Below are 22,852 nucleotides of genomic sequence, written 5' to 3'. Positions count from 1 at the left end.
CGCAAGCAACATGCCACCTCCTCGTCATCCACGTTTCCCCCGGATAAGGAGTCCAGATGGATGGATTCGGCAGGGAGGAAAGTGTGTGGAACATCGGCTACCTCCATGAAGGCTGCGAGTTCCACGGCGCTGTTGGGACGCTACGACCGCGCCCTCTGGGACTCCCTCCAGCAGTTTGCGGAGCTGTTACCTCGCAAGAAGCGCGAGGACTTCCAGGAAGTGCTGAATGAAGGGATGCTGGTGGCTAACCAGATTATCAGCGCTGCAGCGGACTCTTCCTTGTTGGCAGCTCATGGGTTTTGCCATGGGGTTAACCAACGACGTCACGCCTGGCTCAGTCTTACGTCCCTGAAACCGGACGCACAGCAGAGGGTGGCCAGCCTACCATTCTCCGGCGAGACCCTCTTCGGGAAGCATGCGGACAATGAGATGGCAGGCATGAAGGCGGAGGCCGAAACGCTCACGGCTGTGGGCCTGGAGAAGCCTAAAGACACGAAGAAGTCGTACCGCCCGTTCCAAAGGCGGTTCGGTGGGCAAGGCAGAGGACGTGGCCAGGCTTCGGGACAGTCGCAACAACAACAGTTCCGTAAGCCATTCCAGAAGCGCCAGAAGGGCAGAGGAGGCCAGCAGTCGGCTCCGGCGCCCAAGGTCCAGGCTGGGTCTAGGCCCTAGGAACCTACTTCCCCCGGATCTGTTACCCACTCCGGTAGGGGGAAGCATTCAATTTTTTCTGGCAGAGTGGAGAAAAATTACTCAGGACAAGTGGGTGCTGAATATTGTTTGCAATGGATACAGTCTTCGGTTCACCAGCCCGCCTCCAGCAATTCCACCGGTCAGCTCGCAGTTTCAGCTGCGCGAGCTGCAGGCGGAAGCGGATATCCTGTTAAGGAAAAGGGCGATAGAAGACGTACCTCTGTCTCCGAGAGGAAGAGGTCTGTACTCCCGGTTCTTTCTGGTTCGCAAGAAGGACAAGAACGAGTTCAGGCCCATTCTGGACTTGCGACAGGCAAACAAATGGATTCGCAGGGAAAAGTTTTGCATGCTGTCGTTGCATCAGATTTATCCTCCGTTGCAACAGGGAGACTGGCTATGTGCTATAGACCTGCAGGATGCTTACTTCCATGTGCCCATTGCACACAAACACAGGAAGTTCCTGCGGTTCCAAGTCGGCGCCAATCATTATCAATACACAGTACTCCCATTCGGACTGAAGTCTACGCCGAGAACATTCTCGAAGTGCATGGCGGTGGTAGCAGCACACCTGAGGAAGAACAAGGTGTTCGTCTACCCGTACCTGGACGATTGGTTGATCAAGGCATCCTCCTTCTCGGAAGCGCGAGCACACTTCCAGAAGACGTGCGTTCTCTTGAACAAGCTGGGGCTGCACATCAACATGGCAAAGTCTGTCCCGACTCCGGTCCAATGCATACAGTACTTGGGAGCCTCCATCAATACGCTGTCAGCAAGCGTGTCTCCTTCGGAAGAGCGACGATTATCTCTCCTTCGGAAGGCTCAGGCTCTTATGACAACTCCATCTACAACAGTGAGGACGGTGTCTTCTCTACTGGGATCGATGGCCTCTTGTATCTTCCTGACGCCACACGCACGGCTGCACATGAGACCGCTGCAGGAGTGCTTGGAGGACCAGTGGGATCAGAGGAAAGGATCTTGGGACTGCAAGATTCGACTGTCGCTGCATGCTCTTCAGTCTCTGAAGTGGTGGTGTTCAGCGGAGAATCTCCTCAGAGGGGTTCCCTTTCACAAGGACATTCCCACGCAGACTGTCGTGACGGATGCTTCTCTCCTGGGATGGGGAGCGCACTCCGGGACTCTACAGATTCAAGGAACGTGGTCACCGATGGAGCCCACGTATCACATCAATTTCCTGGAACTCAGAGCTGTTCACTTGGCACTGAAGGCCTTTCTTCCGTCCTTCCAGACCAACTCTCTGCTTGTACAGACGGACAATACCACCACGATGTATTACCTCAACAAGCAGGGGGCTCGAGATCGCGCACTCTGTCACACGAGGCGCAGGCGATCTGGCACTGGCTCCTAGCCAGAGGACTGACGATAACGGCTACACATCTGCCAGGTGTGCAGAATGTTCAGGCAGACGCACTGAGCAGGCTGGTTCAGGAAAACCACGAGTGGGTCATAAACGACGAAGTACTAGGAGAAGTCTTCGCAAGGTGGGGAACTCCAGACGTAGATTTGTTCGCCACCGCCGAAAACAGCGAGTGCAGAGACTTCGCCTCCAGGTACTACCAGCAAGGGATGCTAGGGAATGCGTTATGGATCAACTGGACGAACAGCTTTCTGTACGCCTTTCCTCCCATTCCCCTGATTCCGGCGGTGCTCAACAAGCTGGCCCGGTCCAGGGCTCGGATGATACTCATTGCCCCGGAGTGGCCCAGGCAGTGGTGGTTCACGGACCTACTTCACCGGTCTCTCCTTCCTCACATTCGGTTGCCGTGCAGGCCGGACCTTCTCACGAAGTTCGGGGACGGATGTTACACCCCAACCTCTCGTCTTTGAGTTTGGCGGCATGGCTCCTGAGATAGTGCAATATGGCCATCTGAATCTGCCTGAGGATTGCATGGACATACTGAAGGAGTTTAAGAGGCCTTCCACTCGAACTTCATATGCTTACAAGTGGAAGAGGTTTTGTATCTGGTGCCAGTCTAAGAACATGACCCTACGACCTGTAAGGAAGATGTCATCCTTCCTTACCTTTTACATTTGGCGCAGTCTGGCCTTAATGTTCATTCCATTAAGGTTCATCTTGCTGCATTGACTGCCTACAGGAAATGCCCTTCACAGACTTCCTTTTTCCAGATCCCTGTGATCAAAGATTTTCTGGAAGGATTGAAGAAAGTATTTCCTCCTGTCAGGCTTTCTTCGCCTTCATGGGAATTGAATGTGGTGCTGTCCAGATTAATGAAGGAACCTTTTGAACCTATTCATAAGGCTTCGTTGCAGCACCTGTCCTGGAAGGCGGCGTTCCTCGTGGCCATTACATCGGCCCGCAGGGTGAGTGAAATTCAGGCGTTGTGTTGTACTGAACCTTATACTGTGTTTCATGCTGCTAAGGTTGTTATGCGTACTCACCCTAAATTTCTTCCCAAGGTTATTTCTGATTTTCATGTCAACCAGACCATAACTTTGCCTACGTTTTTTTCAGAGCCCTTCGTCTCCAGCGGAGAGGTCTCTCCATTCCCTGGATGTTAGGAGGGTGTTGAAATTTTATCTGGATAAAACCAAAGATATTCGTAGGTCTGACCAGTTGTTTATTAATTATGGATCAGTCAGGACGGGTCTTGCTACCTCTAAGCAGTCCATCTCTAGGTGGATTGTGTCCTGCATACAATTATGTTACCAAAAGGCTAATAAGACCTTAGGAGGTAAGCCTAAGGCTCATTCCACCAGGGGCAAAGCTGCCACGACGGCTCTGCTGCGTAACGTGCCGATTTCTGAAATCTGCAAGGCAGCCACTTGGAAGTCGGTTCATACCTTTGCTAAGCATTACTGAACGGACACTGACGCCAGGGCAGACGCTCAGGTTGGGCAGGCTTCGCTGCGGAATTTGTTCGCACAGTAGTGGCGTTATTTTCTTTCTCCACCGCCGCTTTGGTGTGGGGATGGGCTTGCCATCCTATTCACTAGATTATGACTATACACAGAGATCCCCTACTACAGAAGGAGTAGTTTCTGTCCTGTAACTCCAGTTCTGTAGTAGGGGTATCTCTGTTATAGTCATAAGCGCCCGCCCTCCTCCCCGGTGGAGATATTTCGTCATGTAAAGAATGCGACAGGTCTGGCGTGCTTCGCCTTCAAAAAGAAATGAAAGTAGAGGGACCTGCTATGCATCCTGGGATACTGGGAGAAGTTCTGGAAAGTTCTCTTAAAGGCACAGTATCCTATTAAAGCCACATAATGGCAGCCTATGGGGCTTGTCTGTCCATGCCTTCCTCTCTATCATTCCAGAGTCTTTTACTGGGGAGGCAAGTTTCTCTGTGGTAGAAACTGGGCAGGCTGTATTATGTGTGGTGTTATTTGTGGAATTTCTAGTTGAAGTACTGGACAGTGTAGCCTGTGGATATAGGCTGCATTATTTGTCTTTAAATTCTCTCTTAAGTGTCTTTGCAGTTTCTGCATGATTTGACAATTTAAGAGATTATTTTTGATTGCCGGGGTCCACGCACATGGGCGGGACTATTCACTAGATTATGACTATAACAGAGATACCCCTACTACAGAACTGGAGTTACAGGACAGAAACTACTCCATATTCATCCATATTCCTGCACCTTGCAGCAATTGTAGCATACTTACAAAACAGACAACATCTGTCTCTCTTCAGAGTACCTGCAATTAAAGCATTTTTGGAAGGATTAAAAAGAATCATCCCACCCAGGTTGCCACCTTCTCCGGTGTGGAACCTAAACGTTGTTCTTACAAGACTCATGGGACCCCCTTTTGAGCCTTTACATAAATGTGAACTGCAATTCGTCACGTGGAAAACAGCTTTCCTTATTGCTATTACCTCTCTTAGAAGAGTAAGTGAGATTCAAGCTTTCACAATACAAGAACCATTTTTACAAATACATCGTAATAAAGTGGTTCTAAGAACTAATCCAAAATTCCTTCCAAAAGTCATTACTCCTTTTCATTTAAATCAATCTGTAGAGTTACCTGTGTTTTTCCAAAACCCGGACTCTGTAGCAGAAAGGGCTTTACACACACTAGATGTTAAAAGAGCTCTTCTCTACTATATAGATGGAACTAAGCCTTTTCGAAAAACAAAACAACTGTTTGTGTCTTTCTCTCCACCTCATAAAGGCAACCCCATCTCTAAAGGTGGAATTGCAAGGTGGATTGTAAAATGTATACAAATATGCTATCAAAAAGCAAAACGCACATTAACAGTTCCTCCTAGAGCGCACCCACTCGCAAACTAGGAGCCTCTATGGCTTTCCTAGGAAACATACCCCTAGAGGACATATGCAAGGCGGCAACATGGTCTACAACACACACCTTCACTAAACACTACTGTGTTGATGTGCAAGCCAAGCAGCAAGCTGCAGTAGGCCAAGCTGTCCTTAAAACTCTCTTTCAAACTACTGCAATGGATACAGGTGACGACCGCTAGGGGAGACACTGCTGCACAATTAATGCGAAGTGTACAATCTGCAGCTCATATGCCTCAAACGGAAAATGCTACTTATCAGTATGCATCTGTTCTTCGCATGTAGAGCTGCAGAGTTGTACACGCCCTCCCGCCTCCCCGGGACCTGTATCCGTTCCAGTTTTATCTTACTTGGATGCACACGCATGGACATCTTTTTCTTTACTTCTACTAACTCCATCATTTCCCATCATGGCGAAAAACAATCTAAGGATGGAGCCGATGCCCATGCGCACTATCGTCCAAGGGAGGAGTTACCTATCTCGTGACTACAAAGACTTCTTCCAAGACGACAACAACATGCAATCATCCGAGCCCAACACCAGGTGGCAATCTAATGCTAAGTGTACAACTCTGCAGCTCTACATGCCAAGAACAGATGCATACTGGTAAGTAGCATTTTCCTTACAGTTCTTGGGCCCTTTTTAACACATTTCCCCTTAGGCACAGAATGGATAAAACCCCTTGTTACATGAGACCCTTAGTTACTGGCGAGAAGCTGTTTGGTTTGGTCCGGGTTGAACTCCCAGGGGTTTCTCCATGTACCTGCAAGATCCCTCTTGCCTTCTTCCTTATCCCACTTTACCCATCTAACTGAAACATGGCTCGATTAACATATATATTGAGCCAGCAGGAGAGGGAATGATCTAAACATACTTTGACACACCACAACCATGACAATTGTCATAAACTGTGCTGATGAGCCACTGATGGGCCACTGATGGGCTTGCCTAATAAAAATCTGAAGATTTTCATTTGGCGAGCACCTATGAAAGGTAGTTGGAGTCCTTGCATGATGAGGCACATGTTGATCTACGTCCTACACCCTCCACTCTCTCAGGAATACCAACCATTTAGGAAACCTATACATTTCCTTCTTGCCTTGTGATATATTTTTACAAGCTCCCTTGTAAATGTGGCCAAGTAGATTCTCCTTAGTCCTTAGGCAAGCACATAACTCAACCAATTTACCAGCTTTGGTGGGAGATACCAACAGGCTGCAACCCACACTTTTCACACAACTTATCTGGAGAGATCTATTGGGTAACAATTAAATCCTTTCAGAGGCAGTTAGGAATTCATTTGTTATAGGTGAGAGTTACGGGAACTCCTTTCCCTGAACAATACTTACACAGTAGAAGACCACACTATAATTTTAAAACCCTTTACTCCTATATTAATGCCTTGATCTGGTGCAGGACATATGAAACGGCTTACTTGCACTTATAACAGGCATCAAAAAATTAATTTTTAAAGTTACCAGACCTCCAGCTCTTGTGACTTGGATAATCTACTCGACCTAACAGTAATGGACTTGACATGTAAACTGGTCTTATATTGTCCGGTCCTTGGCAAATATTTTATTTTATATTCTCCTTTTTCTTCATTATCATATATGAGAGCATCTTCAAATAGGTGAGCTCTTAGACTCCCATAACATGGTATTTAGTTTGAAGAAACCGGTGAATTCCCCAAACCCAGTTCTTCACCTGTCTTATAAAGGGAGAGGCTGGGATTTGCTTATTGATTTTATATTTGTCTCAACATTTGTTATATTTATTTCTCATTTTAATATTTTTGCTAGCCCTTTTAGTGACCACAATCCCTTATCCCTAACACTAGATATTGGCTTGGGCCCACAACATCAGTCAAGGGGAGCCCTCCAGTTGTGCCATGTGGCTGGGGACCAAGGGAGAAGATTGAGATGGTCCCAGGTGGACCCACAGCACTTTCAAACTTTTCTCTTTGTAACTTGCCAACGGAAGGTTAATATTTGTCTGGATAATGAGGCTGGTGGGGGGATGGTTTTAGAAGCTTTTAAAGGCATAGCTCGGGGGGTTGGCAAACTCTTGACAGTAAAGGCTACTGCCAATGGGGGGGGGGGGGGGGTACACAACTCTAAATGGTTCAATAGGGATTGCACCCGATCCCTGTGACTTTTGAAGGAGGCGTTAAAGCAATCACCGAGGAACGGGCGGCTGATAAGAAATTGTAGGCAGGTGTATAAGCAGGCACAAAAGGTGTGCAAATATAATTTACAGGAATTAGCTGGAAGGAGCTTTGTCAAGCCAGCGAGACTGGGGACAGCGCTCTCTTCTGGTGTGTTATTAGGCCTTGTTTTGCTGAGGGCTCTGGTCCGTTTTTATGTCATCATATTTCAGCGGCACAGTGGGTTGATCCTTTTGAGGGCATTTGTAATCAGGGGGCTCAGGGGAACATATTTTCTCACAGCTTAATTATAAATAAGTATACAGTGGCTCTGCCTGAATCTGTACTCTTGGCCTTTATGGACTTGACGTCCTCTTTTGATAGGGTGAACCAAGCTGAACTTTGGGCTTTGCAATGCGAGATGGGGGTCGATCCCAGTATTGTGGCTCTTTTAGCTGATCCCCACTCAATGGCATCAGTGCGCTTTTCTCAATGTGTTAAATGCACTCAATAATTCGGGACGAGTTGTGGGGGTTCAGCAGAGGTGCTTACTGGTCCCATTTCTGTTCACCTTGTATGTCGGTGGATTGGAGTCTGCACTTTAATCAGTGTCGGCTGACAGTCCTAAAATTGGTGACAGATTTCTCCCGGCCCTATTAAATGCAAACGACGTGGTACTGATGGCTCGGACTGCACAGAATTGTTGGACCTGCTGTTGGCAAGTATGTGTCTATTATGGGGCTCCTGGAATTGTCGGTTAATTTTTCTAAGTCCCACATATAGGTAGTGGGCCCCATAGCAACAAGGAGCAAGACCTTCAAGGCATCAAATTTCACCATGTATAAAGTCAAGGCCTCCCCCTATATGGGGGTTTTATTTGATAATAATAATTGCTTGAAACCCCTGATTGAAGCCAAAAGATCAGGGACTATAAAAACTATGGGGGTGGTTTTTACTTTTGCTCTTGGGCTTGGGTTTAGAGTGCCAAGGGATCTCTTAAAAAGTTATCATGCCAAGTGTATAGCACAGCTGTGTTATGGAAGTGAGGTCTGGGGCTATGATAAGCTGAATCGGATTCAAACATTGGAGAATTTTTTTTGCCTAGGTTGATTCAGGTCCCCCATTCAACCCCAGCATTTTCTGTACATTAGGAACTGGGTCTTGATTATGTTTCGGATATGATAGCTCTAAGCCTGCTCAAATGTGCTGGATCAAGATTTGGAGCAGAGCAGAGCAGAGCTGAGGTTAACCCGTTTGATTCTTTAGGACTGTCTGGCGGTGGATCGGGTATCTAGTATACTGTGGATTATGCATGTGACGGCTGCCTTGTTTTCTATAGGCATGACAGACATTTATCTAATCTTACCCCACTTTCCATCCAGGAATTGGGCAGTGTTAAAAGGTTGTTTTTTGGGATGCTCCCGTCCGGAGATAGAAGGTTTAGAACTTCAGAAACCTTTTAAAAACTGTGCAGGGGAGGGCACCGTATTTAGGCTTGGTTCGATCTCAGCATGATTGTTTTTTATTGGCCAGTTGTAGGTTTAATCAATTGCACTAAATGCTGGTGTCCTCATGTGGGTGGGCTCGGGTGGAGACAGGGCTCCCTGTGGCTGCAACAGTTTGTCTCTGCAGGATATGCTACATTTTATAATGTTTTGCCCTTACTTCAGCTGGCCTAGGAAGCGTTTTTTTACACCCTTTCCTGAAATCCTTGGAATTTAAACAAGTTAGGCCTGCTTTGATGTACCTTTCAGATGCTTCCCCCCCCCTGAGCGGGTCGTTCTCTCAGTTTTGTCTTTTTTACAAGCTATCTGGGTGCCCAAGAAGTCGAGACTAGATTAATTGTATTATTTGTTTTATTGCTATTGTTTTTAAATGAAATTTTATTGACCATGTTTTTTAAGTATGAAATTAATATTATTGACATTTGATTGTGATTCTTTTCTGGTGATTTTGTTTAACGAATAAAGATTTAAAAAAAGAAGGGTGGTTCAGCATCTTTGCTCTTAAAACAACTCTTTTGTTTGATTTAGTAGGCTAAACGGTTGCTCCATTTCAAAATAAGAATTCAGCCCATGTATAGGCAGACCCCTGACTTGCCTTTAAGTTCAGCAATAGTATTGTCATCAGGGTAGCGACAGGAATGTTTCTGAGTTCATGTTTATAAACTTACTCTTAATAAACATATTACTAAAGTATGATATGGTAGAGCATTGTCATTTACAGACTGCATATTTTCTGTTGAAATAGCCTCAAACTTTACCACTAACATGCAGTTTGCTGATAAAAATGATATAGCATATTAACGATGTGTGAAAATTGGGTTTCAGCTAAAATATTTAATATTTCCACATCACCAAGTAAAGTGTTCAGATTTGTTTTCATCCTATTAAAATCTGTTTCCAGCAAACACAATTACAATGTGCTTTCCTAACTGCTGAAATATATTTTTAAATATTTGTGCAGTTAATTTACAAGCTCTTTAAATGTGTTGGAAAAGGGAAACTGACATCCTGCAGCCTTTCTTTTTACACTGGTTGTACAGCACGATTGTCAGACAGTTCACATTTCAAAATCCTATAACTTTGCAGTCCGAGAAAGAAAAGTAAATACTAACCACCAGAATAAAGTAAGCAGCAAATTGTAAGAAGACATAAGCTGACATGTGACCTCTGTCTTTGAATGCAGAGCAAATATGAGAATAAAAACAAGATTTTAAGCCATCATTATTGCTCATTCAGTTTCTTAGTGAACAGAACACCTGTTCTTTATCAGCTCCCAAGTACCAGTAGGCCCTAAAAATAGCTCTTCCTGATCAAATCTGAGAGGCCACAGCGAGTGGGCAAGTAGATTCCTGAGACTTGTATAAGCATGATCCTGAGTACATTGAAGCCAATAAATATAAATAATATGAAAATTGTCCACATGATTGATGCAATCTGAGTTGAAATCAACTTGCTCAGATTATTTTCTCTCTAATACAAACTATTGTTGACATTGGCACCAAAATATTTCCAAAATGATGCGGTTCCTTAATCGCACACACCCAACACACACACCCAACACACACACACACACACACACACACACACACACACACACCCACACCCACACCCCACACCCCACACCCACACCCCACACCCCACACCCCACACCCCACACCCCACACCCCACACACCACACACCACACACCACACCCCACACACCACACACCACACACCACACACCACACACACACTTCTATTTTTCCAGTCTGTTGTCTGTCCATAGACAAACCCACTCTTAGTCTCTATGTTGTCTTGTTTTGCCAAGAGTCTGATAGTATGTAATGTCTGAAGCTAGTCTTTTTCTTAAACGCCCTCGCACTGACTTTATATAATATTTCTTGGCATTATTATGAGAGAAAAAAATTGCCTGTAATTTGTTAAACTGTGAAAAGAAATGTGAATTTCTCTTGCACATTTGTGTAAAACTACTGTCTTTCCTCTAAATATAATTTTGCAGGAATATGTGGCATATGAACCACTGATACACTATCAACCCATAACAACGTTGTTTTACTGTGAATACATATAAATGAAATTGTAAACAATAACATGTACTGTAAAATCTATGAAACTGAGATATGATTAAATGTAGGTTATGAGTGAACGCAAAAGAGGAGTGTAAGGCAAGGCATACACCAATAAAAGTCTTAATTTACCCATCTTGATTTTACATATCTTGCAACTGTCAGTCCTGGCTTCTGCACAATTGTTAATGTACCCAGAGGATTTAATCACCTTAAATTCCAGATGATTAATATTTTTGATCTGTGCGTGTTTTCTAAAACTGTGGAATCTTGTCCAGGAAGTACCTATTGCTGAAGGACTTTCTCTGGTGTGTAGCTTTCGTCCGTGATTTTGCTTTCCTTTCAAGAGTGTTCACTACATGTCCTTTCTCGAAAAATATATGGAAGTGTCTGGCGCGTTGTAACAGCCCTTGTTTCTTAACCTTCTGTTCCGGAACAGGAAGCAAGAGCAATTTCAGAGGAACCCTGAGAGCTACAATGGAGCTGTGCGCGAAAACTACGTGTGGTCGCAGGACTACAATGACCTGGAGATTAAAGTGCCAGTCCCTAAAGAGATCAAGAAAGGCAAACAGGTAACTAACGCAGGCACAGACTGATAAGCCAGAATCTACATCAGTCAAAAACTAGTATTGCTCCTTAGAGCCCACATAACTCAGCATGTCAAAGCAATTATGTTTTACTCTGCCTGTTTACTACCCTTGTTGGCCAGCCTTAATACGCCAGCTCATTCATCTGTACCATTGGCTGAACTACTAGGAATATGCGACAACCGAGGAACATATGTGTTGTTCGGTAGGGTTATCTAAATTGTGCAGCAATAAAGGCAAACTATGAGGCGTATTCTGTGGCAGTATTACTTTGATTCATTTGAGCTATAAATGTTTTTATTGACATCTGTAAATTATGCATCACTTTATGTAGCACAATTAAAGTGCAGTCGTGGTTGTGAATTAAAGCAAAAAAAAAAAGACATTTGCAAGTTATAGTTAGTGTCATTACGTGTACAGAACCACAACTTGCACACCAAGTGCAGTGCTCAAGACCTCACTCATGATGTGACCAAATTATTTACAAAAATATTCTTAAGATTGTACATCACATTCACCTTAAAAGGATGAAAGCGACAATTATCACTTTAGTATTGCATAATGTTTAAGTTGTGTTGTTATTTTTGTATGGTATTTAGCTTTTTTAAACATGTTCATATAAATATTATGAGGTCATAAGCAATGGATTTGGTGAGCAAGTTATGATTGCATATGTGTTGTGCGAATTATGGATTGCAGAGCTAACCATAACTTGAGGTTTACAGTTGTTTTCTGTTTTATTTTGCAACCATACCTTATACTGTGTCTTTTTAAGTGAACTACTGTAGTTTAGTATTCTAATGTGTTATTTACAAAGCTAATCATAACTTCACTTTAACTTTTTTCAGTGATTTTTTTTTTTTGTTCATATACTAACTACATCCAACTTCGATTAAACTATACCCTGCACACAACTTGCTGCACAAGTAGGCCATGGTTCCTGACCTTCAGGAAAGCCCGGTGCCCAATAAATAACACTGCAAGCAGATAGTCCCTGCTTTTGCCAGGCTGATAACTATGCACAGCAGACGTTTGCTTGAGGTCCTGGCTCTGCACCTTTTTAGGTCTCGCCTGAATCAGCGCATGCGCTGTCCTGTCGAGACATTTAGTAAGCGGGCTTTAAAAATCTGACCACACGCTTTTGCCCTAAAGCTTGCGGTTAAGCGCGGGGTTACGCACACAGGTGCTATCTGGCTTTCCGTCATGGCTCATTAAGCGCATTGCTCGCGGCACCCTTACAGTGCGCAATCGCGATCACTTTCAGGGCGTCTCGGCCGCGTCACTTTCACGGCCGCGTGGCCAATGCTTATTCGGTTTTGCTACAGTAAACTGGGGTGAGGGTAAACATCCTAGACATCCGCAGTGCTTTCATTTTTGCTGGGAATTGTTCAGAGTCCCCCCACAGAGACAAGACCACTTACTAAGGGGTTCATAAATCACTTGCACCTATGGCAAAGCAACGTCACATCTCACGGTCAGCGCTACATGTGTAACGCCCTCCCCACAGCGCCAGCGCCTCGCATATGGCCCCTGCTGCCTCCCTTATGAACGAGCAAACTGGTCCTTTCATCTCGGGCAGTGAAATTCCAAGGGTTAGATAAACAGGCCCGTGAATGGTCCCTCCTTGTGAATGGTCCCTCTGGGACCCACACACATTCTGTGAGTGAACCTTTCTGAAGCGCCCATTGGCTGCTCCACAAACTTGGAAAATTGGAACACCATATTTTTATTGATCGCTGTTACCCCATGCAAAAGTTTTCAAATTGGTACTGTTAGTTTGTCACTATTGTTTACTTTGGATTCCATAGTTGGCTTCCCAATTTTCCCGGTGCCTGTAGACAAAAAGAACAAGCACGCGTCTTATAACATAATCTAATAAAGACAGGCAAACTCACGAGCCCCAGTATTTCATTTTGCTTTTCAGAGCTAGATGGATATCTCTAAGTGGCAGTAGTTGGGGCCCAGGTGGGGAGACAGCCTTCAGGGGGCACAGCTCAATGTTTCTAGTTGAGAAAGTACTCACATTGCGCACCCAGACTCACATACACACAAACATAGCCACATACTGATACCCACCTCCCCCCAATTCAAATATTCTTTATTCGACCAAGATAATGATCATAAAAGCACATACAATATTAAAAATAAAAAAAGGAAAAAACACTATAGACCCTCCATTCAACAGCAGCAAAAAATACAGTAACTGGATACAGCAATTTAAAATGTCATTAGAGAATAGTTTTTTTAATGAAGGTAAAATACATCAAGAACAGCAGACCTATATCAAATGAAGCTAAGCTTTGTAAATACAATAGACCTTCTTTGTATGATACTCACTCACACACACATATACACACACACACACCCACCCAAGCACACATACACATTCAGGTGCATGCAGACACGCACAGACACACACGCAACACACAAACACACTTTTGCTGAATTCCTCAACACTTACTTGCACATGCATGGTTCAATCAGCATTGGTGTATTGCTGGACCTCTGAAGGTGATTCAGTACTGGTGTACCGGCACACTCCAAGAAATACTCTTCCAGAAACTCATGTGAATGGTGGTTTTTCGTATTTATTTAACAGGACCCTTATTTTGGCCTTAGATAAAATATGTGAATCTCAAGAGGAAGTGGTTTAGAGCAGGTCACCTTGAATGAGATGAACATGGCCTTGAAGGTACTAAAGATTGTAATTGTAATTGGATATGTATTTTATAGCACTTACAACCCCTGACAAGGCATTGAAGCGATTTTTCGCTGAGTAGCACTCTACGCCAGAACACAAGATTAGTAGTTAGTAGGTTAGTACAATTCTTTTGTTTTGTTTTCTCTTGTGCATTAATTGACTTAGGATCGTGCTTTTGATTTCTTGTGTGTTTAGTATAGTTTAAGGAAAGACCAAATCTATTCTCAGTTGTTCTTCTGAAGCTTGCTATTCTGCTGGCAGAAATTCTACTCAACATTACAGGCAGGGCTTTAAGTGGAATGAAAAAACTGGGGGTGTCTCAAAGGGGCGTGGTTAATGTAATTAAGGGCGTGGCTTAAAAACACAGAAGCTAAAACTCTGTGCTGTTTCTGAGATTGCATCCAGATACATGATGCAACAATTAACATCATTCCTAAAACAAGTCAGGACTATTGGCTTTGTCAATGCTTGTTAGTTGCATAAGATAAATAAGCAGCAACTATGGCTTGTATATAATATTGAAAAAGCTTCCACTTAAAGCCCTGGTGACACCACGACAATGTTGCTGCTCCTGAGTTTAAAAAAGAGAAGGGAAATTCAGAGAGAAAATTACTCTCTTTTAAGGATTTCCCTACAACACTCAACTGGCATGACGTCATGCCGTAACTTCTCCACTAGTGAAAAGTGAGCAGCGTGAGCACGTACACATCGATCTGCCTGCTGTGACTGCAGTCAGGAAACAAGCATTTGCAATGCAATAGGTCTCGCATTTGCAAATTTTTAAGCTATTGGTATCGTAAATGACAATGCCTTTTATTTATATGTTTTCAAAACCAGCACATAGATAAAGGTTTGTCGTTTACATTGCCAGTAGCTCAAAGTCTCCAAATGTGAGACCTATTGCCAAATGCATGTTTTTGTCATGGGGCTGCTGACCTGAGGGGGTTGGTGAACACTTGCAGGCTTGTGGACTTAGGTGAGATTCACTGATCAGGGTGTGCAAATCCAGTTCAAGGTGCACCAAGGAACCAAGACCGTTAGCCACAGATTTGCAAACTTCGGAGTGAGGGGGGTACGAGCAGGGTAAAGGGGTGCCAAACCTTTGGTTTCCGAACCCCATGGCTAAAATAAAGTGTTTTTAGATGTTGTGCCCAGGGTGTTAGGCGGAGCTTCTTCCAGAGTCTTTCATTTTTATTTTACAGGACACAGGGACCGAATCCCTGAGTCCTACAGTGACAGCCACAACGTTTTTCTTCAGGTTATTGCCAGCTAATCGGTGAGTTTTTCGTCCGCATGCCTGGCTTTGGATCCGTGAACCAGAAAGGGAAGACTGCAGAAAAAGCTCCATCATACAATCAGATTTTCTTGTTTAGGAATTTGGGCCCGCAGATTTACATTCCAGGTAATCTTTGACTGACTCTGTCAATCTCATTTCAAAATGCAGTTAAATACTAATTTCTCAAACCAATGAAAGAATTTGCACCAAACTAAAGTAAGGCACTTCCTTGAGTAAAATCATTTCATGCAAAAGTGGGTGTCACTTTTTTTTTTACTCCCACCACCCCCTTTACAGATCTACACCAAACTTGTCATGCCAAACCCCAAAGGAGGAGCATTGAGCAGCAGCAGCGTTGAGCAGCGGTGTGGCGTGTGGTGAACTCTCCGCTAAGGAAATCTTTTCGCCCGCCTGCCAAAACCGCAAATCTCGTAAATCCCGCAAACCGGCAAACCCGTGGCCTGCAAACCGGAGTGAGTGAGCCGCAGACCTTAGTTTACAATTCCGGTCCACTCCTCTCCCTGCAGCGGGAGCCTGGGTTGCGCGGGCGGCGGAAGGCGGGAGGCGGACGACGGACGGACGGACGGAACCCGGAGAAGTCTTTGGGAGAAGCGCATTAGGAAGCAGGAAGTCGATAGAGGCGACAATAGCCCGTGAGCCCGTGAGCAAGGCAGGTCAGCAAGACAGGTGAGACCAGGTGGAGGTGGGGCAGGAGAAGCAGGAAGTGCGAGTCTACCCGTCTTCATTGAATGGCCTTTTGCGAGCTTAACGCCTTAGCGCTTGTGAGCCTTGCGATCACCAGTGGCAGCGGTCTATCTGCAATTTCAACAATTTCAACAAGCCCCACTGCCCCCCTGCAGCAGCGATAGTGAGGGCAGACCAGTGGACTGTATTGGGAGAGGCGAAACCCAAGACAGGCCGGTGGTCGGAAGCTGGAACATCGGCAATAAAGCCCGGGGGCGAGGTGACAAGGAGCAGGTGACGGGGGTGGTCCCCTCAATGACCCCTCAATGACCCCATTTTGGTGGCCCTTGTGAAACTTGTCGTTCTGAGAGTGGAGTAAAAGTGGAGTAAGAAGCGGTGTGAAGGCGCTGTAGGCGAGAGCCTGAGAGAGACTAAGAGAGACTAAGAGTCTGAGAGTGCAAGAAAAACAAGCTCTATACCTACCTTCGACCGTTGCTCTGTGGACCATGGACTGTGGTCATGGGGACCCTGCACTTTGGTCCTTGGTGATTCAGGGTGCCGCAGCGGTAGGTGTACCAGATTGCCTCCTGTTTGCCTCCTGTCTAAAGCCCTTAACGTACCTTCGGGGCAGGATTACGGACTGTGGAGCTTCGCCAGCATTGTACTAGGAGACCGGGAGCCAGCAGGAGTGAGACGCACACAGAGACACCATCAGGACTACGTCTCCCAGGGGTCACTCCGAGGCACACACCTGCAGCGGGGCTTGAGCGCCGCCCCCTACTGACGTTATATATTGTGGGTCGTTATTCGCTACGCGGGAGCGCGCGGGAGCGTCCCGGGAGAAGCCCGGGACAGTCTGCGACAGTCCGCGACTGACAGCTTCTGGTCTGGGCCAGGAACTCTGCTGAAAACCTGCTGTGAAACTCAAGTTACAAGGCCCATCTCTGACTACATTTGCTACAACTAGGTACTATTTTGTGTTTCAGTACAGTGCACCTAGAGGCACTCACTAACTATGGTTAACCATGCCACCCAAAAAACAATCACCAGTTAAAAACACTATAGAGAATTATCTCGTCCAATTAGTGGCAAAAATAAATAGCGACAGAAGATCTTCGCTGGACTTAGATGTACCTACTGAATCCCCTCCCCGGGACTCAGAGCTAGATGATCCTTTTGCCCAAGAAAAAAGTGATACCTTTGGGCTAACTCCTGATTCTCCCACTGATGCTGTTATCGTGCAGCCCAGCGGTATAGTAGTTGGTATAGAAGATAGCAGTGACAGCGGGGGTGAGGTTGTGAACAAGGCCACCCCCCCTGACCCAGTGCCTGCCCCGCGTGCCACCAGGGGTGGAAAAAAGGACCTGCCTAAACGTGGGGGGCTTCGTTCAAGTAGGAAAAAAGCTGCTACTCCCCCTAGAAAAATAGTTGAGGAGGAGGATGATGGGTCTAGTGACGAAGCTTGCGTGACTCTATCTAATACACAATTTATTAAGTTGTGGGGTATGCTGGATGCAAAAATTAGGGGCATCGTAAAGCCCTTGGTTGGACGAATCGAAAAGTTCACTGCTGAGGTTAATAGATTGGGGGGTTTGCTGAATAAAACTCTAGTGGAAGTAGAAAAACTACCTGAGGAAGTTGTGACTAGAGTAGAGTCCCTAAAGAGTAGCTCTAACCCTGAGGGTGGTACTGATGCCATCCCTTTGATAAATCAGCCAATGGCCCGCAGATAAATCTAGCTGGAAGTGTGCAAGGGCTAGCAGCCCCATTACCTACACCTAATGCCACGAACCTTGGGAAAGGCTCATGCGAGCTTATAGTTGAGGCCTCTCCCCTCGTTCTTGTTCTAGCTAATGTTCCCCCACTGGCCTCTGGTCAAGAAGAAACCACGCCATCTTTATTGTATAAATCCCTATCCTGGTTAACCAATAACATGGTGATAACTCCTTGGGGGAAACAACATCTATCGGAAGAGTTAGTGATGGCCAGAAGGGTTGAGTGGATTGGAAACAGGGCTAAAAGATTTAAGGGGGATTGTGTTGTTCTTAGTTTTTCTAATCCTGAGGTGTTGACAAATATTCTACCTAACTTATTACCTCCACAGAGAAGATCGACCACTATTGTCCCACTGACTTTGGATTTTTTTTACCCACGTAAAGGAAGAGGCCCCAATCCCTGTACTCTAAGGACAAAATGGAACGTGGTGCCTAATAGGGGGAGTAATGCTCCCACATTTAATGACTGGGGACTAAGTCTTGATAACAGGTTTTCTGCCCTTTCCAACTTGAACGAATGTGATTGACTTTTGGCATGCTCAAAGTTTGCAACGCAACCTCCATCTAACCCATGTGCTAGCAGGTCTATTGAGAACGACCGCCAAGTGGTTTATGGTACAGCAAGGAAAGCTTGTGACCTAGTATCCGCCCCACAGGGAGTGGGAAACTCTGTCGTTTTGGGTAATGCATGCCAAGATAATGTCATCATTCGAGGTGATGTTGCACCAATCAATTCTGTTACTATTTCAAAGCCAATAGGTGAATCACTGCCTGGGACGGGGAGCTTAATCTCTTGGAATGTGGCAATCTCTTGGAATGTGGCCAAGTTAGTATGCGGAAACTGACTAGGCTTCGTCAGCACATATGATGTATGTATGTTCCAGGAGACTTGGGCTTGTGAACCTGTTTATGCTTTGGGATATCTAAATTTCTATGTACCAGCTATTAAGGGACCAAAAGGGAGACCTATGGGGGGACTCACTATTTGGGTTTGTCAGTCCCTTAAATTGACAGCAAAGAGTCTGGCGACTAGCCAAAAAGATATCCAGTTAACCCCTTCGACGCTGATGACGAGCTGAGCTCGTCATGGTGTAGCCCGCTCGCACGCTGATGACGAGCCCAGCTCGTCACGTAACATGCGGTTTTGAAAATCTCAGCGTAGGAGCAAAATTGCACTAGCGCGCATGTGGTTAATCAGGATTACTAGTGATACCTCTGATGTACTAGACATTTATAACATATATGCTAGAGGTAGTAAGACAGGTAGATCTGATGTCCTCCTTGCTCTCTATAATCTCCTTGATACATATTCGCTTGGTCATAGGATTGTAATAGCTGGTGACCTGAATCGAACTTTTGAGCCTCTGGTCGCTGGAGAAGCCTTTCTAGGTGCTGAGGAGGATTTAAAATGGGGAATCCCTACCTTAGAAACGAATCCAGTATCACGCTGGACAGAGGATATCCTAGGTCTGAATGCCATGTGTCTAGAATTAGGACTAAGAGCATTAAACGGCAGGACTAAGTCAGACAAGACAGCCTCCATGACATTTGACAATGGGAGACACAAAAGTCGAATAGATTATGTGATCTGTAGCATGACTCTATGTTCGACTGTTTGTGACATGGAAGTTGTGCTAAGACCTGAAAGTGATCCTAATCCTCTATGTGTGGTGCATAAATGGTGGCTCACTGTTGATGTTTTAATTTGCCCTAATGTTCTTGTTCCACCGCTGATTATTCCTGAAAACGGTATGCGCAGGCTACGGTGGGCTAGCGTTATGACTGATCAGCAGGCTATTGGAAATATTAAAGAGGAAGCAGATAAAGCTATCTCGGCCCTGGAGACAGTTGCAGGTGTGTCCCCTGGCCTGGGTGACGTGGCCAAAATTCACGATAACTTTTTGAGCAAAATTAAATGTCACTTTTTGAGACCGGCAAAAAAACATGGGTCCCGTGCATGCAAACCCGCTAAATGGTATAATATTGATTGCAGGTTGGCTCGAATTGTATTGGGACAGGCAATCAGGCTGAAGGGGGTAGATGACATCCGCCTTGCTAGAAAGAACTACAAAGCCTGTATTGCGAAAGCCAAGAGAACCTGGGATGAGGCACATTGGAATAAATTGAAACGTGCTAGTGATAGGAAAAATTCCCGGTTGTTTTGGAACCTCGTCAAATGGGGTAGCGAAAGATCTGAGGAGCCACCTAATAATAATGTCCCGCAGGATGACTGGGTGGAATTTTTTAGCTCCCAGTATGCTGCAAGTGCCCAGGTAGAAGCTGGGAATCGCCCTATCCAGTCTTTAGCAGAGGATAATATATTCACACATAATGAAATCTTGTCTGCCCTCAAATCTGTACATAGTGGGCGTGCACCGGGCTTAGACGGCGTCCCCGCGGACGTTTTTCTAAATGACAAAGAGAGATGGTGCTAATATATTCATCTGCTTATCAATCATATCGCTAAGGGTGCTGATATTCCGGCATCATGGCGGGGGGCTGTGATTATACCTGTGTATAAAAAGGGAGATCGTGCTCAGCCAAGTAATTATCGTCCAATAAGCTTGATCGACACTGTACAAAAAATAGTCGGTCGAGTGATTGTTAACAGATTGCTTGAATGGGCGGATGATAATAATATTCTATCACCCTTTCAGGCTGGCTTCCGAAGGGCAACCAGTACAGTGGATCAAGTTTTTCGCTTCCAATTGATCCAGTGGAGGACCGTGGTATTAGGAGGAGGCAGCCTTTATACGGCTTTTGTCGATCTATGGGCTGCCTTCGACCTGGTGCCGCGGGCAAAATTGTGGCAGGTTCTGGAGGCTCTGGGGGTTCCCGTGGTTCTGTTGACTATGGTTATGAGACTTCATGAGTTAACCTACGCAAAAATTCAGTGGGGTGGTCATGGTAAGGACACTGCTGAATTTCCCGTTGAGCGCGGGGTTCGGCAAGGGTGTTCAATGGCCCCAACCTTGTTTACTTTATTTATCAACGGTATTGTCCCACGCATGCTATCCCAGTTAGTGGATGCTCCTTCTCTTGCAGGTGTAAAAGTTCCTATTATAATTGCCACTGCAAAATACCTTGGTTGGGCTTGGATAATCAGGCAGAGACTGCTAGTTATGTAACTATTCTCTGCCGATACTAGGCAAAGACTGCTAGTGAATTGACTATTCTTTGCCTATGTACTGCATCAGTGTCTCCATGAAACGTATATTAATGTTTTTAACTTAATGGTCATCTAAAAATAAGTTTTCAATAACGAACTTTTACACCTTCTTACTTGCTTATTTATATTGTGGTTTATCTTTGTATAATTGTTTTTATGGATTTGTAAGTGCTTTGTAATTTCTGACTACTTGTATATTTAATCGTTTTTTAATATGTCTGTATGTCTTGCTTTTATGAGTAATTACTCGAATTAAGCACTTTTGAATTGATTGATTGCCAAACCCCAAACTGATTAATTTGTTTTCTGGAAAATGTGGTGCTCAGTTGTGTAATGGGGCAACAATGATACGTACAGCCCTGCGAAGCAACCTGCCTTCTCCACTGGGCTCGAACACCATGGCTTGGGCCCAAAGCCTTCTGTGTGCCCCCATATGTAAAATAAAAAAAATAAAACTGTTGCTTAGACCTTCTTTCCTGCGAAGCAAGGGTCACCTGGACCCTATTGCTAGCAAGGAAAATCTGCATGTAAATAGAGGTCAAAGTGGGTGGTATCTGTGGGGCTGATATGCTTATTAATATTACAAAAAGCGTCCACACACGTTTTTGTTAAAATGCAGCCCTTGAGGCATCTCCGGTTGAAAGTGAAGGAGAGAAAAGGCTAAGGTCCCTGTGCAGTAATGCCAAGGGAGGGAGAGGGAACTAAAGAAGAAACAGGCCTTCTCACCAGGGTGCCTGCTATCTGAAAGAGATGTCAATGTGTTCAATTGGTTAATCATGAAATGTAAAGGCTTCTTAGGAACCCGCATGTGCTTTAGTTGAGGGAGTCACGCTAAGCATCATGGTGACAAATATGAATTATTTATGAGAGGTGATATAAGGGTGTTATTAACTGAGTTTTGCAATTCATCCTTCATAAAAATGTTGGCACTAGGTACTATCTGATTGTGTTCTACTTAAATATATACTTTAAAAGCACTTGTTTTATCCTAAACGATAATTTTTCTGCAGCCTATCCTGTACAGTTTTAAAATAATTACTTACATATTCAAAGTGCTTTCTGTCACAGGCTGGGGTCTTGTAGCCATGCAAATACTCGACATTATTCTCCACTGCACCAAACAGCATTCAATTATGTGACTCTCAGGTCTCACACACACATAAATCCTCAATGATCACATTAGCCAATTAAGATCTGAGCAGTTCTTCTAGGCACAGCACAGGGTCCTATTGAGCTACCATTAGTACATGCCTCTGCCTGTAAAGGCCCTGCCACCTCTTTGGCTGCCGGCTAAAAACAATCTCCTTCCCCTAGTTCTACCATACATGTTGCTTCCTCAACTGAATTTGACACTGAGAATAATGGTAGCCTTGCTAGGCAGCTGTTTGCTTTAAGGTGACTGTCTTATCTTCACAGGTGTCTGTGGATCTGCGCAGTACTTTGATTCGCGTAGCGGTGAAGGAAGGAAGTTCAGAGCGTGTACTCATGGAGGGGGCTCTCACCCACAAGATCAACACAGAGACCTCACTTTGGAGCCTGGAACCTGGAAAATGTGTTGTGGTAAGTGCTGCCTAGCACCACACTGAGGAGTGAGCTCATTCCGCTTGGCTGCCATGATGCTGCCTCAGCAAATCCAGTTTCAAAAGCACTGGGCTGTTTGATTGCATCCACATTTCCTGTATGCCAGGCTGCCGTGCCTCTTTAATGATATGCTTGGCGATAGCACTTGATGTAGACATGGAACGTGACCCCTCATCTTGAGACCCTGTTTTGTACCTGGTTGACATGATTCTGTAATAGAATGTGGCAGTTAAAATGGCACCTCTCGAGCTATCAAAGAATAGCTATAGTATCGCTGACAGTAGTATTCTTAATCACTTATAAATTCATGATTTCTAGGACTTTACTCCAAACTCCTGCCCATGAAGTATGAAACATAGACATTCAAATTTTGATTTAGTAATATTAAATC

At 44.9% G+C, this 22,852-nt stretch overlaps 1 protein-coding gene across 1 annotated transcript in view; it reads left to right on the top strand.

Annotated features, from left to right (window-relative positions):
- NUDCD3 (NudC domain containing 3) overlaps positions 1–22,852 on the top strand; it is a 276,981-nt gene that overhangs the window by 170,094 nt on the left and 84,035 nt on the right. Inside the window, exons 4-5 of the mRNA XM_086943403.1 lie at positions 11,128–11,260; positions 22,297–22,440. Coding sequence (XP_086799529.1) covers positions 11,128–11,260; positions 22,297–22,440 — 277 coding nt within the window. The remainder of the gene's footprint in view (positions 1–11,127; positions 11,261–22,296; positions 22,441–22,852) is intronic.

The sequence above is a fragment of the Lissotriton vulgaris genome, chromosome 11 (genome assembly GCF_964263255.1).
Source record: "Lissotriton vulgaris chromosome 11, aLisVul1.2, whole genome shotgun sequence".
Lineage (NCBI taxonomy): Eukaryota > Metazoa > Chordata > Amphibia > Caudata > Salamandridae > Lissotriton > Lissotriton vulgaris.
The sequence above is the reverse complement of the archived record's forward strand: the minus strand, read 5'-3'. Positions and strand labels throughout refer to the sequence as shown.